Raw genomic sequence first — 19,449 nt, 5'->3', positions numbered from 1 at the left:
CAAATGTTAGGCAGACTTCTTAACCTAGGAATTGGCTAACAAAACAGTTGACCACCATACACTTTTGAAAAGGAGGGGAGAGGTATTTTTTGATTTAATCTTGTGTGATACAGTAGTAGAATATTTATCATCATTTACATAATCTATCAGAATACTAATTTTGTCATACATCTCCACCTTTTCACTTTTTGTCGGCAGGTTCTTGATTTCTCTATTTGGGTTCCTTGCTCTGTGATACTGGAGCCTCCTCTGTGGCAGCCTTTCAAAACATTTTACTTTATTATTTGTTAAATGAGATATATTACAGACAAACAAATAATAAATACATTACATTTGTATATGTATATAAAACTACATCACTATGCCACTCAACCACATAATTCTCTGCTGCTTCTCTGGTTTTATGTATGCATTTTGTGAAAAGTGCCAATTTCTGTTATAAAGTTTGAAACAGACCAAGGTTGGATTTTCTCTACAACTCTGACAGCAGGGCTGGTCTAAGCACTGTCCACAATGTTTCATTTGCAACATAAATCATATACGATTAAGAGAGTTGCTGAGAACCAGAAGGGCCCAAAGCACGGAGACAAATTTTTGAGAAAAAAAGATGTTTGTGAGAATCAGATGTATAGGCAAACCACCAGTCTCATAGGTTTGACATGTTTTTTAACCAAGTCTCAACATCTTATATTTTCTATAAAAAAAATGTGACCACTTTGTTATGCAATTTTTATTCATATTTAGAGTTATTACTGTTAATGTTAATTCATAAAAATTTTGTATATAGACTAGTGACAATGTCTTTTTGATGGTTGTATGGATTGTAATTAATGTGAAATTAGAATCAGAACATAAGTAACAGATAATATACGCACCACACATACAATTATGACCTATCCCAACACTTCGAAGTCCTCATTATCTGCATTTTCAATAAGCACACTTTCTGCATTGAGGTTCAGATAAAACTTTCTGTTCACTTCAGGCATCTACCTGTTTTAAATTGGATCTAGTAGTTTTGTTAAGTCTTTGTGTTTCAAGGTTGATACTTGCCTTCCACCTATGTATTTGGGCACTAACTGTGGTAATATGACAAACTGTGGTCTCCCTTAATGTGACTTGAAGAAAACTGCGACATCCCACAACTCCAATGAAGAATATGTTACTTTAAGCAACAGTTCACAGCAACCGAGAACTTCATCCTCGTAATATTTTTGAAATGTACATTTTTATGTTGAAAATCGGCTTTTGGTTTGGTAGTGAGGTAGGTAACACTCAACGGTTTGGAAATCCTCAGTGCCTCATTTTAAACACTTGAATGCTGACACCATGGAACATGAGGTGGTTGGGAAGGATTCATTCAGGGGCTTCCAACTTTTATGTAGAAATGGGCATCAGTGCAGCCACTGAGTATCCCTACAGCTCCATTGACTACCCCTACAGCAATGAAAATTTTTGCTTTGGGCACATATAAAAGTGAATATCAGAAAATTCAGTGACACTGCTTTTTGCAGTATAAGGGTATAGCACAGATAAAGTTGGTTCACCATAAGATAAACATATGCCAGGAACACAGATACATGTTACAATCTCAAAATCTATGCCCTCATTGTTCTCAACACCTCATATATTAATCCTCTTTTGTTCATGGTAGTTTCAACTAAAAAATGCTGAGCTCATCAAAATTTTGTACTTGCCGAATTAAGCAAAGACAGTTTTCGTGAACTCCATTATGTAAATGGTTTACCCACAATTATTGAGAATGCTCTTAAAATTTACTCCATGCAAAATATAAGTTTTGCTACAATAAGCTCCATGACAAACAAAGAGCAAAATTACGAAGTTCCAGCTTCAATTACTGATTGTGGAGAAAGATCTTCACCAAAAAATTTTAAGTCATATGCATTATGTATGTCAGCTGGTGCCATAATTTATATTTTTATATGAGATTTAACAAATTTTTAAGTTATTATGTGATAACAATCTATAATGATGATGTAAATATTAATGTCATCAGTGTATTTTGCACAGGCAGTGAAGTCAGTGTCCCACAGCTCCTAAATACTTACAGAAAGTCATTTTTATGTAACACTATAGTCTGTTAATAAATGAAACTTTATTTGCAACAGTTTCAATCTTTTTGATCATCAGGCAACCTGTACAGCCATTATAGGCCACTCATCATGTTAAATGAACCTAAATTTCTTTAGAGTATTGATCTGAACTTCTACAACAATAAGCAGTATTCAAGTGTGAAAACAGTGAAAGGATCAGAGTTAAAATTTGACAATTTTTCAAGATTAACTACTTTCATTGATTGTGAGAAATTTCAGAGTGGATGCAAATTTCTTCATTACCACAGAAGCCAACAATATATAACACCAACACACACAATATTAACATTTATGAATAATTCTGATTTGTTAAATTGTGAACTCTGGTGGTTTGATTGAAACTATGTAACATATTTCTTATGAATGGACTCTCCAAAAGAAAGTGGCAGCAATATATTATGGTACTGACTACATGCTGAGAAACTGACCCCAGTAAGAGACTTGTTTTTCCAGCATTAATAAACTATGAGACACATACTGAAAAAAGATGAGAATCATTGTGCCACAGTATAACTTACTTGTGTAACATCCTATTTAGAGAGTCAATTTCGATATCTGTGTTTAATGAATTCATTATTAAAGACTCCAGTCATTTGAGTGGCTCTTTCATTGAGATGAAATTGCAGTCTATAAAATTTTTAGTTACTCCTCCCTGATCTCCTTCCCACAAATAAACACTCTTCAGAAAGTCTGTTTCACCAGCTGGGATTCTCATTTTCTCATAATTATTTATACTTGATGTCAATGCCATTACCACTAACTGGAAAAAGAGCTTCACGTAAGAATTAATGGTGCAGGTGAATACTATAGGACTTTAACTGTGACACAACAGTACTACATTTTACACTGGTCCATAAATAGAACTTTTTTTGTTGTGACTATTTAAAACATTGTAATGTCTGAACAAAGACTGCATATTTCATGTATCGATGATACTTTTACTCTCAGTTATTTTAAAATTTTAGTAATTGCTGCAACAAATGTGCTGTTTAGTACTTCTAGAGCAATTCAAAAGTTTTCGCTCAAAACTATCCACAGAATGTTGACACTAAAATTTGTTAGCGATTACTACAGCACCAGTGTGCAGTGAAAATATATGACCTCCATAAAACAGCTTAAACTCTCCAGCATTGAAGCAAGAGAGAATGGCTGGCCAGTACTATGATCAGGAGGTGGAACTCCTACACAATTTTGATCAGCTTCTGATAGAAAGTACTGGCTAGCCATGGCAGGTTCAAGAACATTCTTGCAATCAAGTTACATATCACTTGGTGACTCCATCCCCTGCTCACTCTTATACTTTCACCCTACAAACGAGTTTTGCACTTGGCTGTCTCTGGCACCTCAAACAGCTGCTTGTGTCACTTTGGGGCTTGAATCAGCCCTGTGGCTAGCCATTCTGTCTCCTTGTAATTTCATAGCTTTCTGAAGTGATTTCCCTTTTGATATAGCACACTGCACAGTTAGGTATTTGCAATACAACGAACAGTTAATAGAGTATTAGGAGCTTACAGAAACAATTTATGGCAACATCCAGAGATAAAGCAGAATAGAGACCCATATCCAAAGTTGTAGATAGAAAGTTTCGAACACCAGTAAATATTGGTTTGTACAAGGACTGTACAACACTTTACACAGAGAAATATAATGAAAATGGCATTATTAAGGTGGTAACTAAATAATGTTTGTCCAAGTCAACTGGTTTCTTTGCATGAAACCATCACTTGGTCTGCCTGATCACCCAATTACATGCAGTGAGATTTTTATCCCTGCATCAAATAAATAAACTTAAGTGTAATATCACCAAACTACTGTAGAATAAAATGTGAACAGTTTATACAGTACACTTTGTACAGAAAACAACATTTTTATTTCTTCCTATTACAAAAAAAAAAAAATATATATATATATAAAAGAAAAAGTATGCTTTAATGTCCTTGAAAATGTATGATCAATTCCTGAAGCTTCAATTTCTTTTCTGGTGTCCCAATTTGTTGCAATTTATCTCAGATGTAGCATTTCTATAACTATACAGAATGTCTTCAGCAGTGTAACTTTTTCCTGAAGGTAAAGTGATGTTAGAAACAAATATTTTACATGATGTAAGTTTACTTGCTATTACCTGAGATTTTCAACTATTTTAGTCTCATGTGACACAGATGGTCCTGTTAACAATCCGTATGTTATGTAGAATAGAAAGTTTCATTTCATGTTCCTTATTACATATTGACCACTGTCGTGTGTCATGCGCACTGATCAATTTGACCATCTTTGGGAGCAATAATGAAAATAATGACTTATTTATGCATCTAAAAATTTCAGTAGACTAATATATTTATTGTAGTCTGAGAATGTCAGTTTGTCAAGCTGTCACAGTAACGACATAAACAGGTTTTTAATGATACTGTGAGTAGTACAGCTAACCATAAATCTGTGATCAATATTTCTTTAATTTGATCATTAAATTAACCTTTCTCTATAATTTGGATTTAATTTCAGATCAGGTTTCTAGTGTTTGTCCTGACCATAGATAGCATGTAATAACTGTTACTAAAATTAGTATATGAATGTAAAATTACAGTTAATCAACAAAGAAATTTTTTTCATCTCCTTTTCCAGATTCTATCTGATGGGTGCCGTTGTCCACCAATAAAACAAGCATGTTTAGGGAATAAAGTATTTGCTTCCTGATATTTTTTGAACAACACGTAAGAAACAGATTTTGTTTTTCCTAGTTGGTAAACTCACTAGCATGACATACATACTAACTGGTAAGCGAAGTGTTGAACTATTTTTGCACCATGTCGCATTTGTTCTAAGATGCTATCATGTTTATTTGTATTGTGTACATGAAGGGGGAAAAAGTCACAATACATGCAATTTCAGCCTGACTCTGACAACTGATTAGGAAACAAGTATTTATATGCAATCTTTTCAAAGTGAAGCTGCAGTTGCCCATAGTTTCACAGTCTTCCTATATAACATGGACACACACTACTTCACTGACAAAAGTCTGTCATTCCTGCAGAAAGGAATGAGCTAGAAATATCCAATAGCACATACATTTTAATTTCTCTGTAAACTGTAAAGAGTTTTCTGCACAGGCCGAGGTATTAACAGTCAAAAGATTTTCTTCAGGCTTTCTTAACTGTCAGAGAGAAGCAACTGAGCAAAAATATTTATCTGAGATTTTACAGCAGCATGTAAGCTGCTTGATGCACAGTGAAGTATCTCATTAAATGATATATGAAGATGATCATTCCAAATTGAAATTCAAAACGAATTATCGAAAAATATGTCTGTTTTGCAGCTCACAGAAGACCTGTAGACATATACAAAATATGAAAAACTGATTAGCTTTCAAAACATAGGATTCCTTAGTTTATCAACAATTTAGGAAAAGACAGATTGTAACTTACCATACAGAAGACACAATAAGTTGCAGAGATGCACAATTAAAAGGCATTTACACGAGGCTTTCAGCCACAGTCCATACACATGTACAAGCAAGCACACCTCACACATGTGACCGCCAATCTTCGGCCGGAATGCAACTAACATGTGGAATACAAGCAGTGATCTGGTGGGGCGAGTAAAGGGGAAGGGACATTAGGGTATGGGTGGGGAGAGAGACCAACACTGTTTGGTGGACTGTGCAGGGATGAGAATGCCAACAGGCACACCCCGTGACAACGTGGAGCTGAACGTAACGCACTTTGTTTCAATGGCTGCTTCACTATCCAACCATTTGGATTCTTTCCTATGCAACCAGCTTTTCTGAGCTATGCAGATGGGAGTTATCTTTACAACACATTCTCCACTTCTGTGATTATCCTGGCCTCAACCTACAGTAACATACTGTCTCCATATCCACCACCCAACAGTTTCCAACTCCTCTGTCCTATCACCTCTATCCCATTCTCATCTCCCATCCTGTTTATGTGCTGCCCTCTGCCAATGCATCCGCCCATCTTCCCCCCACTCATCCTCTCCTTTCTTCTCCGCCTCCCTGCCCCACAACATCCTGACACTGCACCTGTTGACATTCTAATCCCTCCACTCCACCAAACAGTGTTCGTCTCTTTCCCCGCCCATGCACTACTATTCCTTCCCCTTCCCCACCCCCTCCAGATTACTGCTCACATCTCATGTGATAGTTGCATTCCCGCCCAAGATGCTGGAATTGACTGCCACGTGTGCATGAGGTGTGCTTGCTTGTGTGTGTGTGTGTGTGTGTGTGTGTGTGTGGTTTTTTTACTGATAAAGGCTGTGGCTGTAACCTTTGTGCAAGTGTCTTAACTGTGCCTCCCTGCAACTTAATGTGTCTTCTTTACAGTAAGTAGCAATCTGTATTTTCCTATGTTGCTGATATTCCTACCTAGAGTTTCTGTTGTTGGATTCCTTAGTTTGGTGCAAGAGAAGGAGTAATGATATTTTGAGGAAATAATCAGACTTTACAAGAAATAAGCAAATGAAGACTTTGAAACTTCCTGGCAGATTAAAACTGTGTGCCCGACCGAGACTCGAATTCGGGACCTTTGCCTTTCGCGGGCAGCGCACACTCTGCTGCAGAGTGAAAATCTCATTCTGGAAATGAAGACTTTGTCGATTAATCTTTGTAAAGTCATGCTTTCTACAAACATTCTTCTGAGTCTTGTTATCTGTAGATGGCTAAGTTCTAAAAGTTAGTGAACCTAAATTTTTCATAGTCTCCCACGTCTTGCCACATTATTTGAGGGTATGTTTCTACATTCCAGATATTACCATTACATCACACTCCTAAAAGGAAGAGAGAGGACATATGCAGCTATGACATGTTAAATACAGAGCTGCAGAAAGGAATAAAATTATGCTACCATAGCCGTCATATTCAGAAGACTTTAAACTACAAATTTACACAAATGTGTGAAATGCTAATGAAATAAAAGTTCTGTACTAATAAGAGCAATAGAACTTTCACAGCAGTCTACATATTCTCAATACAGATGTTGGCAACTGAAAGTTGGCTATTGTGCAGATGATAAAGCTGTAACTGTGTCACAAAATTATTACAACTTTTATAGTCAGCACACTCCATTTGTGCAGTAACAGCAGTTTAGTTTTGATGCTAATAAGGCTGTTATTATATGTGTACGTTTTCATGAGGCATGACTGACATTTGTAATTTTAAACTATTAAATGTAATCTCTGATTAAGTTTCAAGGACACAATAAATATTTTGTAATCTATAACACATGTACAAATGAATAAACATACATAAGTTAAATGAAAACAACCATGTAAATGTCTTATGAACTAGAAGCAAAAAGTAGACCCACAACAAAATTATTTTAATGTTACAATAAAATTAGAATGAAAGCACTATAAAAGCAGACTGGTTAATGTATTAAAAAGCACAAGGGAATGCACAATACTTGGTTAAAATTAATGCACACAATAAGTGTAAATATGGAAAAGTAGTTAGTTACATAAAAAAAAGATTTTACTTTGAAGTAAGAAAAATTTATGTAATGATCATTACATCTAAAATAAAAAGTAAAACAAATGGAACAAGTAATTTACCTTCTAGCAGAATATTTCAGGTTTATACTGGCCAATTATGTCCAAGCTTTCTTCCTGAGGAAATAAAAAAAAAGGTACAGTGTGGGGTTAGGCTCTTAGCCAATCAAGAGTATATGTATGTGTTAGATAATAATTTTTACAATGCTTCAGCAAAACATCTATTTTGTAAAGAGAACTAGCATATCTGTTTAGTATCTATTACCCATACACACTTCAGTGAACACAATAAATATGAAGAAAAAATACGTCAAAGTGATGGATGCCTTAGGATGCTTACTGCTTATTGACTTCCTGTAACAGCAACAGCATTCCAGCAAATGAATCAGTAGGTTGTCACAAAATGACAGGTTATGCAATTATTCTCACATAAGTTACTGAATTTATAATCTGTTATTTATTAGTAACTTTATTTCCATAAAGAGGTAGTACCCATCAGCCACACACAACTATAAAACAATGTCTTTATAGGAACATATTAATTACAAAATTATATTTTTCCATTGAAAACCAAAAAAGGTAAAATCCAGTAACTGTTTTTGCAAAAATGCTTTTTCCATTAACATTCCAAAGGTAACTAGTTGAGTCTTATATCTGATTAATAATTAGCTAAAGCAATATTATATTTAACATTCCCAACAAAGGATGCAAATTAAATACATTTTATTCTGCATTTAGATAGTGATGTAGTGAGGCTGAGCATCTGAATGTGTGGCCACTGACTTCCTCTGATTTGCATTTCTCCTGACATTTTCTGCTATTGTATATAGTTAAACTGATTCTGCAGAGTTTTCTGCTGTAGTTTCTGCAAAACACTACAACGTCCACTTGAATGAATTAAATTTTTCATGCCAATGCCATTTATACTCAAATGTACAATACAGAGAGAAGAACAGTTATCTGAACCTATCCCCACACTGTATTTGCTTAGCTCCCAAGAGAGAGAGAGAGAGAGCTATAATTTGGGGACAGGCCAAATTGCACACAAACACTGAAAGAGATTTTAGTACAGTATAAAAGATTTGATACATACCATCCACCAACATGCAACAAAGGCCATTGAAAGCTATCAACATTTTTATAAAAGCAGTAAATGTTAATTGTACATCAAAAGCTATGAAGCAACAGTGAACATGGAAATGAAGAACAAACAACAATTTTTGAAACTACGTTCATGAGAGGACTACATACAAACCAAGTGTAGGACATTCTGGTAAACCAAAGGAAATATACATATATACAGGTAGCAGTTTTCAAACAATAAATAATTAAAGAACAAGTAACAAAAATAATGAAATAAAATTAAGAAATTTACTTTTTTTGAAATTATATGTTCCTGGACCTGTTTAGCCTAGGACATCCCCTTCCAAGCTGCATATAGAAATTCCATGCATGCACAACATAGCACAAATAGGCCTACTATGCCCAATGGAGCGATCCTATGGGAGAAATAACTTTTACCAAGCACACAACATGCAACATGTTTGAGTGTATTAGTAGCATTTCCTCATGCATGCAGAACTAAAGGAGAAAACTATATTATATATAAAATATGAATGAGCTATCTAAAGCAGACACAATAAACATAAAATACTCTCATTATAACTAACATTTACTAAATCATTCTTAAAATAAAAGATGATAAAACACATAAATCAAGACTGGAAATAGAAAGAAATGATAATCAAATATACAACAGCACAGATTAGGGTCATTTGATTTTCAGTTGGTGGTGGTGGTGTTGCTGCTGTTGCTGTTCCTGTTCTTACTTCAGAGTTAGTTGGTTTTTGTGTTAAATCTATAGACAGTCAATCATTTGGTATTTGTGACTCCTGCATGGTTCCTGTAGGTGAAAAATGTCAACTTGTGGCATGGTTTCAATTCTGCTTTAAATTATAGGTTCTGCTGTGATCACTGTTTTAATACTGTATCTGCCAAGATCCCTGACCGTGTCATTTCTCACATGTAAGACAACAGGAGCAATAATGACAAATGTCATAATGTATACATAATGGGACTTTGCACAGGTCTCTAACTTTCTGTCTTTACTTAACATTTCACAAGATTTTCTGTGCCAGAAATTTCACTGAACACAACACACCATCCTGCATATTACCTTGGAGTAATGTACCTTGCCTTGCATGCTAATTTGTACAACTTCCAGATGTATATGAATCTTGTAATGGTTATAATTACTAATTTACATTGCTTTTTATATTTCTGGCACAAATGTTTTATCTTAATTAAAATCTGGAAATTATGAGGTGTGAAAGAGTCAAGGTAGGTGTAAATACAGTTGTCGAATATTTTAAAAAGTTTAAATGTTTACGACAACAATGGAGAACAGGAGGGTACCTGGTGATGAACTTACTCTTATTAATTTCGTGTATTGTTCACACTTCTTGAAACTAAATTTTCAGTCTTGATTTTAAATTCAGCTATAACATAGAAAGAAATTCACTTACCTTTGAAGGTGGACTTTCAGCAACCACCACTTTTTCTGGTGTACTTAATGGCCTTTTGTTAACAGACCGCCCCAAAGGAGAATCTGCACACAAACAAAACATATCACTAGAAGCAGGTTCAGTTTTTAAGCAAATACTGTTAACCACATAACATTAAATCTGAAAAGATATTTTATTCTGAAGTCATCGATTTAAAGATTACAATTTCCAGGAATTCAATATTCTTTTATTTAAAATTATACGTGTCAGTGAGACATGATTTACTTTGCAAAAGAGATGTCTTCAAATAGCTAATAAAATATTTTTGCTTTGACAGTTATCCATGAAAAGTGCTCACTTTGCTGGCTCCCTGCGAATGCCTGGTAGAACTGAGACAAATAAGTCAAAATTGACAATCTGTCAGGTACTTCATATTCCACCATGTCTTCAGCATCAAGTAGAGCTGGAATACCAAGATGAAGTTCAGCTGTGCGGAATGCCAGCTCATTGTTATGGTATATGTCATCTTTATTGAGGCTGTTAAAATCACTGCAACAAAAAGCAAACAATACATTAAGTCAGTAAATGGGTAATTGTGATCTCTTGGTAGTGGTTTGTCCTTTTATGTAAGACTGCAACTTCGATATCAGATGTAATGGTTATTAGTTCCAACATGTATCTCCTTCCAAGTATGAACAACTATTACAAGTAGTGAAATTTATGTTTGCATGAGGCAGCTCATTTAAACTGAGAATCTGAATTATTACATTCTAAAGACTGCATCACTTCCACTGAAAATAATTATTACAATGAGGCTAAGTTATTTATAATAATCAATCAATAAAGAGAAACTCCAAGGTGGTTTAAAGCTAACTTACGCTTTCAAATAAGTAGATAAAGGTGCTATTTTACATGTTCATGATGGAGAAATTCCGAAAATGTGCATGTGTCCAACTCTACACTGCCACAAAACAAGATCACAGCCTTTACTCTATTAAGGACAAGTTCACAATGAAAAAGGAAAGAGAGAGCCTTGCAGTTACAATATAGAAAACCATATTGATGCTAACACTAAAGAGGTGGAATATAGTGTCTAAATGCCTCCATAACCTACAAATCAAAGAAACTGTAGCTTACACTACATATATTCCTGCATCATGTTTCATGCATACTTTGAACTCTAAAATAGCAGTTTGTAGCACTAAATCCACATTTTAGGGGTTATGCCAATGACCACTGACAAAAACACGATACCTTGATGAGACTGCTCTAAATGTGAGTATAATTCAATGCCAATCAATACCTAAATCACAATTGCAAAATCAAATGTACCTACAAAGTTTAATCATAATTATAGTTCCTCTGAAAGCCAGTGTCCCGAGAGTATGGATGCCGAGACTGGGTATGTTGCACGTTGTGAAAATTAAGAAATGTTAAACAAAGTACTTATATTCATGCAATCAAGTAAACTAAGACTCTTTACACTGTACAGAATGGCAGGCAACTTATTTCATTAATTTAAGTGATGATGGAGTTGCCTTAGACAGAAAACAATGATACTACAGATGGAAATTACAGTTTTCAATTCAACAACAAATATCTATCCTGGTGGTATCAGTTTAGCTCTGGCTGAGTAAAATTCTCGATCAGAAACAGTTATTTAAATGGAAAATGGCTGAAGACAGCCATAATTCCGCACAGACAGGGAGGTCATTACAGAAAGAGCATTAGCTCAGATGGCGAAGGATGGGAAACCATTTTAGTCATTATATTTGATAAAATAATGAAGTAATTTATGGAGAAAGTACATTGGGGAATAGGAACACACATGATCTTGTCACTGTCATAACCACAGTAGATAGTTTATTTTTAGTGATTCGTTTTTTTTACACTTGTATATACTAAGCAGAAACCTGATTAAAATAAGACAACAGGATTGCAAAGAAATTCTTTAAAAAGAGAAATGAAACTAGTAATATGCATTTTCAGAGCACTCAATTGTTGTAATCAAATCATTATGAACTCATTTATGCATAGCAAAAATCTCAGTTCACTGCATATTCACAATGCCATTACTTGGATGCTCACTTCCTATTGTTACAAGCAAGGTTGGTTTCCCAGTAGCCAATTAGCCCAGTAATCCTCTGATATTTTACATTTAAACTACAGCCCTGGATAGAAAAACTGTGACACTATTCAAAAACATGAAATTTATACCACATATGAACACTAGTGGTATAAATAAACAAATAATCTTAGACCAAAAGAATCAATTTAGGGTTTGATGTCAATATTGTGTGATAGGTTCATGAAATTACATTTCAATTGGTTTTTTGTGATCTTAAATTGGAGAAGTGTTTGCAGAATATTGTGCATTTACTATTGTGCATTTACTGTTGTACTACTACAATTAAGGTTCACAGTCGTTTTATTCTGAACTGAAGAGAACAGTACAAGACATGTTACTGAATTTCCTTGACTGTCTTGTCAGTAAGAGAGATTGAGAACAGGTAGCAGAAGAAAACTAGCTTCCCTAAGATTGATCCACCCACTAAACACATAGCAGACTGTCAGTGATGCTATTCACACCACACTAAGCTGATAGTCAGCACGTGACCGATGGCATTTCTCATTTACGGTTGCTCCCCCCAGATACAGCATCAAGTGTTGACTTTGTTTGCATCCTACACTGGCAGTAATTTGTTCCAAAACAGTGGTCTGAAGTACATGTTAGAGCATATATTGAATGGTTAATTACAGTCCTCATGTTTTGGATTCACATACAGACAATCCTGTAGAGACAAGCCTCATTAATATTTTAGTAAAATTGTGGCCACATTTTTGACACTTAACATGGTATATTTTAGTATTCAAGTTAGGGTATTGTGATAAGTGAATGTCAAATGAAATGGTGTGGGCAGTCACGGATTACATCAATGCCCTCATTGGTACAAATTGCATGTATCCTCAACATCAAAGATGTCCTGCCCTAAGTGATTTAGGATTTAGGTTCAAATGGCACTTCCTTCGGCAATTTTCGGCAAAATTTTAAAAAGACATTGCCCAACTGGATCACTAAGGATTTTAGAGTATTAACAACTACTTCTAGTCTGTTTGTTGGCCAGGTATGTCATCAGTTACAATTACAAGAGACTATGAGCACCCCAACAGTCAATGACAAACAACTGAGCAAGCTGTGGAACATGGATCGAAGCAGCATGACAGATCAAATCCTGAGGAGATAGCCGAAGTTCTTTGAGATGATACGATGACATGCTGCTACACTTACTGCTGTGCACAGTAACTTTACTAAGCATTTACATCCACTGTTTCTGCAAAATTTAAGAAAACATACAAATGTAACAATTCAAAATTTTTTTATCTCTGTTGTAATAAAACTGAGTCAACATGAGAAACATGTGACACTGCATGCATAAAAACTGATAACACATTTCAAACTTTGAATATTTTTAAAATGTTCAAAATGCTCTCATCGTTCTCATATTTCACATTCCAGTACGCTGGGTGAGATTCTCTAACAGCACTACTGTGATGCTATTAATGATGCAAGTCTACGAGATCCATAGAAAGTAAATTTAAGTCTTACTATGTAGCACAGCAAGAACCTAAGGAGTAGGACAAGCGTTCCAAACACACTGGGTATCAAGCTGACCATTTATACGCTCTGAATTGTTGCTGTTGAAGATTTATCACACACAGGATCAATCCTCTCATGTCACAGACTGTTGTCTTGTAAGATGCAGTTGTCACATGTTGAACAAGATGGAGGTTGTACATAAGCACTAATGATATCTCCTGTAGACCTATGCAGTTCCACTGCCTTCTGGGGAATTGTATTATACGCGCAAACAAAGCTGACACTCGGCGTGGTCTGACGGGAGTAACTGCATATGGGAAACGCCTTTACAGTCACTCCCAGCATCCACTGCACCAAATGTTAACCTAGTTTGTGGACATTTTACGTTTACCTAGATGCACGATCCTACGTCTCACCTGGCAACCTCCATCTGATTTTAGGCTGTCAGTGGCTGTCTATCAGTGGCCTTCCATCACAGTCTGATCTCAAATGATCCCCCAAACATTACTTACTACATTAAGCTGCAAAATATCAGTACCAACCGTAATACTGTTATTAAGATACACAGTTGACCTCTCCAGAACAACGGAAGTGAACTGAAATTCCACTGTGAACAAAAGTACTGTGGTAATATCGGACTCAAATCTGGTGCCAACTACCCTGTGTTCCTCTTTTATTACCACTTCGTGAGATTTTGTTCAAAGTATCAGTGTGTGGGACTAGAAATGTCACAAAACTTAAATGGATTCTGCAGATTATTTGTAACAATTCTGCTGCTAAGTGGCAAAGGTTTCGTGCTTTCCTGACACTAACTGGAAGGTATGTTTTGAGTCTTGCAATGTTTTGCATTGAATGCTCCTTCCCGCGCAAACATTCGCAGTTTCCACGAATCCATAAACGTTTGCGAGGCATCAACATGAACGCAATGGAATATCGTACCGAACACGTAGGCCGGCGTCACCTACTCACGATCTTTGCGTAACTTGTAAGAGAGAGAGATTGCACAGCGGCGCGCCGGCTGTCAGGCAGGGACTGCGGGTCACGCCGGAAGTAACTTCCTGTCACAGCGGTACTCACATGAGGTCCGGCCGGAAGTGGTGTATGAGTGCGCAGAAGGCGAGCCCGTCCCGCCAGGACGTGGTCATGTTGTCAATTCTGACGCCTGGGTAGCCCGCCGTCACGCGCTTGCACCACATCTCCAGCGCCTTCATGCCTCGTTTCTCTCCCATCTTCCTGCAACACACGAAAAGATACAACTGAGTTACCTGTCAGCTCTGCGTAGCAGCTAACGAAGCGTCTTTCCTGCGAAACTTAATTTAAAGTAGGTTAGTAAAGCGTATATCGTTATTCAGTCAATCATTTTCATTCACTCATGCGAAGTTCCACCATGGAGGGGAACATTCATATTCAAATCAAATCACAGAAGTAACTGTCAAAAACTACTAACAGAAGCACAATATTACTTGGCCCTTTTGCGGCCGACGCCATGAACGTAGGCAAGTTATTGCCGTCTAGTTCATTGTGTGCCACCGGGAGAAAGGGGTGGGGGTAAACGGAGAGGTGGCCCTGGAATCAACATGGCATACCAATGCTACAACAACGCTATGGCGTTTTGTATTGTTACGTAGCTAATGTCGGCAACAGGTGGAAACACTCCGTATCGGCCCGAAGTCATGCGATTTCTACAGATTTCTTTGCTCCCAGAAAAGAGCCCAGTTACACTGTAGGATGCATTACGAAAGACCTCTGCTACACTGTAGTAGTTCTTTCTTAGAAAGGCGACACAGCTATCACATCAACTAATTTTTTAACATTACGCAACGCCAGTCTAGATAGAGGTGTATATAAAGTAAAAAAATACATGAACTTAACTGTTGCTGAGTGCCATATATATGATTTTTCAAGGCGTCACACGAGCTCTGAAAAATAGTTTCGAGGCATACAATTCATTTCACGGCCGGTATTTGCTTCGTTTGATTTTAGTTGTGTGGACATTAGGCCGAAGTCTTTGCCTAATATTTCGTCTCGTGATGCTGGAGACATCGTCATAAAGTTTCCGAAGATTGCCCCTGGAATTTATAGACGAAACGTCAGGTCGCTGACACGTGCGTCAGCGATTTTATATTCCGACATGGTGATGATAAATAACAAATGTCGTGTGACTAGAGCCTCCTGTCGGGTAGACCGCTCGCCGGGTGCACGTCTTTGGATTTGACGCCACTTCGGCGACTTGCGGTTCGATGGAGTTGAAATGATGATGATTAGGACAACACCCAGTCCCTGAGCGGAGAAAATCTCCGACCCAGCCGGGAATCGAACCCGGGCCCTTAGGAGTGACATTCTGTCGCGCTGACCGCAACACAAAGAAATACCTGCTCGATAGAATTTTTATCTGTAGCTCAAATTTTGACGCCTCCCATATTTTACTTATGCTAAGATACGCTAAATACGGTGACGGTCGTACGTAACACAAGACGAGAGTACCTCAGGGAGACTAGAGGCCTTACCGCCAACTGCTTACCATTACTTCCTACATCACGAAATATATGTTGCAAATTCCGTGGAAAGAGTAACAATGGGATAACATCTTACTACAAGGCAAGAAGTTGCGATTACAGGTAAAGGCAAAGTCGTTGCGGTATATTAAAGAGAGATACAAAAAATGTCTCACTTTGCTAACCGCAAGTGGAGTGAAACGTTCGTATGTTGCTGAGGCTTTCGGATGATGTCGCAATTTTTCGACGGAGCGACAATATTGGACGCAAACCCAGAGAGCCGCAGAAATACAAAAACAGGGAAAGCCTTATGTAGCGCACTAAACATGCTGTTTGCTTGAAATTTATGAAGTCTGAGGCGAAACTGACTCCATGTGAACGTAGAAAAACTTCCGCGATCCGACGCAGCTACATCGCCTCTGTAACGCCGTGAACGATTCATCAGCCGTCTGTGCAACCCTGGTTCCCTTAGCGGCGCTCTACAGTACTGTCGTGCGGGGATTTAGTGTAGACCACAGATCTGCAGACATGTAACTTGAAACAAAAAATTCATTAAGTAACTATTTTTTCGAGGTTATAATCAAAACTTTACGATTACTGTCACTCGTATATCGACTGAAAGACTGGTCCATTTAAGGAGCTGATGGTAGAGTTCGAATGTATCGCAGACCCCGCGAAGCCATGGACCCACGCTGTCAAAAAGGCACTATGTAAGCTGATGGTGGCTCCATAATGGTGAGGGCTGTGTTAATGTGAAATTGACTGGGTCCAGCTGAACCGATTATTGACTGGAAATGGTTAACTTCGGCTACTTAGAGACGATTTGCAGCCATTCATGGGCTTCACGTTCCCAAGAAACGATGGAATTTTTATGGATGATAATGCGCCACGTCACCGGCCCACAGTTGTTCGAGATTGGTTTGAAGAATGGCTCAATATTTCTGCCGGGGACTTGCATCGTCTTTTTGAGTCCATGCCACGTCTTGTTGCTGCACTTTGTCTGTCGTAGTACATATGAGACTCACATCTAGTGGATCCACGATTAGTGTAGAAACTTATATCTTCTCTCTTTCAGGTTAACGTGAGATCGTGTACAGTGGTGGTGGGTATATAGCCTTATGAAATTGCCCAATACCTTGCAAAACCTCTGTACAGTGGAGTTCAAGACATGTGGTGCCCGTGGCAGCCAGGAGAGGCAGTGAGAGGGCGCACGTATGACGCGGCGCCCAGCTGTCTGCGTGTACAGCGGGCGGCCTCACCAGCAGGCAGGCACCCAGTGGCCTACTTCAGACCAGGCTGGGCAGCCTCTCTTCCGTGGCCCAGGCTGCCTGCTTCCAGCCCAAAATTACGCGCTAGGCAGTCGCTAGCCGCGAGTTCCTTCAGCAACGCTTTCAGGTGTTCCGCCGAGTTAATAGTCTACTTCCGGCTGTTCTGCCGAACTGCTGTTCCAATTTCCTGCACAGTATTTCAACAACCGACCCATCTTCCTTCTGTGCTGCCACTTCTGCTGTTTTGTGTACTCGCTGCTTGGTTTGCAAGCAGATTGATCTATTGGTCTCACATCGCTGTTTATAGCCGCTTTCGATTCCCGCCGGCCATTATGCCCTTTTATGCTCTTTCGTTCCTCACTCACGAGTGCGGGCCGTCGAGCCCCTGGGAAATAGCGGACTCCAGCAGCGAGCTTACGGCGTCGCACTAGTCGCTATATCCGACATACACCACGATTCGTCCGGGGCCAGGCAGGGAATCACTATATCAAAGAAATAGCACCCAGTCGAGACCTTATATTTGTCACATGTTAATGAGAGCGTGTATCTCTCTTAACGTGCAGCTACGAAGTATTAAACTGGTCTCAAATAGTAAATCGCTTTCTGCTGGAGACGGTCGCTGCAGCTCGTAAGACCTGTAGTGTCACGTGCTATGACGTACGCGCCGCGGCCTGTCTTTCTCGTGGGCCTTGCCGAGACTTATCACGACGTCACGAACCTAAGTCGACGTCCGCCTGTCAGCTGCAGCAAAAATTGTCCTCCGTTGGAAGCCTTTTGATAAAGAATGCCAGCTTGTGCAATTTACGTACTTACCAATGATTCTGATTATTATCTAAAGTGGTAAGGAATCACATTTCATGTGTAAATGGAATTATTTCACCAATGTTTTTCTTACGTACATGAATTTTGCTTGCGCTGTTTAATTTTACCGTAGTGCTTTTATTTTCATCATTTGACTTTACATTTCCTGCCAACCCAACTCGAAAACCATTCTCGGTCAATGCCGTGGGAAGGAAATATTGGAAATCAGCCAAACAGAGTAAAATATGTTCTTATCGTTTTCGAGAAGACGTAGGCCAAATCTCAGCTTCCTCGGTCCGTATTTAGGAAAATGCTGAATTACGAAAGCTACTGGATCAATATGCATGTCAGACCATAAAACGTCTGAAAATGCCTTCCAGACACGGTGTTATTCACGAAAGCACTGTAACATTTACTATTTCATGCAACTGTTGTGTGTACACGAGAGAAATTAAGAACAAAAAAGAACCGTAAACAGTAGTCTGCTAATGTTTTGGAGAATCTCACATGGCGGCAACGACGTCAAGGGAACGTGCAGCCTAAATCTGTAGCGCCATCTCCCTTTATTGTATCACCATGTCTCGCACTAAGGCAAAAGTATTCATTGTCTCCGAAAGACCCGCGTGTATCGCATTCCATCCGAATGTGGTAGAACATCAAGGAGAGACGCATGGAACGTCAGCGACCAGACTACAACAACCAAGAAAATCAGCTGCCGCCGAGCACTCCCTGGAATACAACAATGAAATAAAATACAATGAGATCTGTATCATCGTGCAAAAGCCAAATTTCTGGGCCAGTATAATTAAGGAGACTGTCGAAGTAAAGACGTCGGAACTCTTCACAAGCAGGGACGGAGGTTTGAATTTACATAACGCCTGGGGGTCCGGCACTTAATTTGTTAAAATCTCGCCGGCCACCACGTCAAACATAGTAGGTAACCGCTGATACAATTTGTATTTCACGGAACATCAGTGCGAGCTCTGAAAAAGAGAGATAAAAGGGCGTAGTAGGCGCCAGGAATCGAACTCTGCCATATATTTCGGCGAGAGATTAGTCCAGACAGCGAGTAACCAACGGCACACCTCGTGTACGTGAACAAGACGGGTGGGTAGGTCATCGAAATCCTGTGCACAAAATGGTAGCGCCACCTCGGCATAACACCCGGAA

At 38.3% G+C, this 19,449-nt stretch overlaps 1 protein-coding gene across 1 annotated transcript in view; it reads right to left on the bottom strand.

The window, feature by feature from the left end:
* Positions 1–19,449, bottom strand: part of LOC124791213 (MICAL-like protein 1) — a 69,459-nt gene that overhangs the window by 32,364 nt on the left and 17,646 nt on the right. The window contains exons 2-4 of the mRNA XM_047257842.1: positions 14,793–14,948; positions 10,476–10,666; positions 10,139–10,221 (exon numbers count right to left, since the gene is read on the bottom strand). Of these exons, the coding sequence (XP_047113798.1) occupies positions 10,139–10,221; positions 10,476–10,666; positions 14,793–14,944 (426 nt within the window). The 5' untranslated portion in view covers positions 14,945–14,948. The remainder of the gene's footprint in view (positions 1–10,138; positions 10,222–10,475; positions 10,667–14,792; positions 14,949–19,449) is intronic.

Source organism: Schistocerca piceifrons, chromosome 1, assembly GCF_021461385.2.
Source record: "Schistocerca piceifrons isolate TAMUIC-IGC-003096 chromosome 1, iqSchPice1.1, whole genome shotgun sequence".
Lineage (NCBI taxonomy): Eukaryota > Metazoa > Arthropoda > Insecta > Orthoptera > Acrididae > Schistocerca > Schistocerca piceifrons.
Note: the sequence above shows the minus strand (reverse complement) of the source record. Positions and strands in the feature narration are given on the sequence as shown.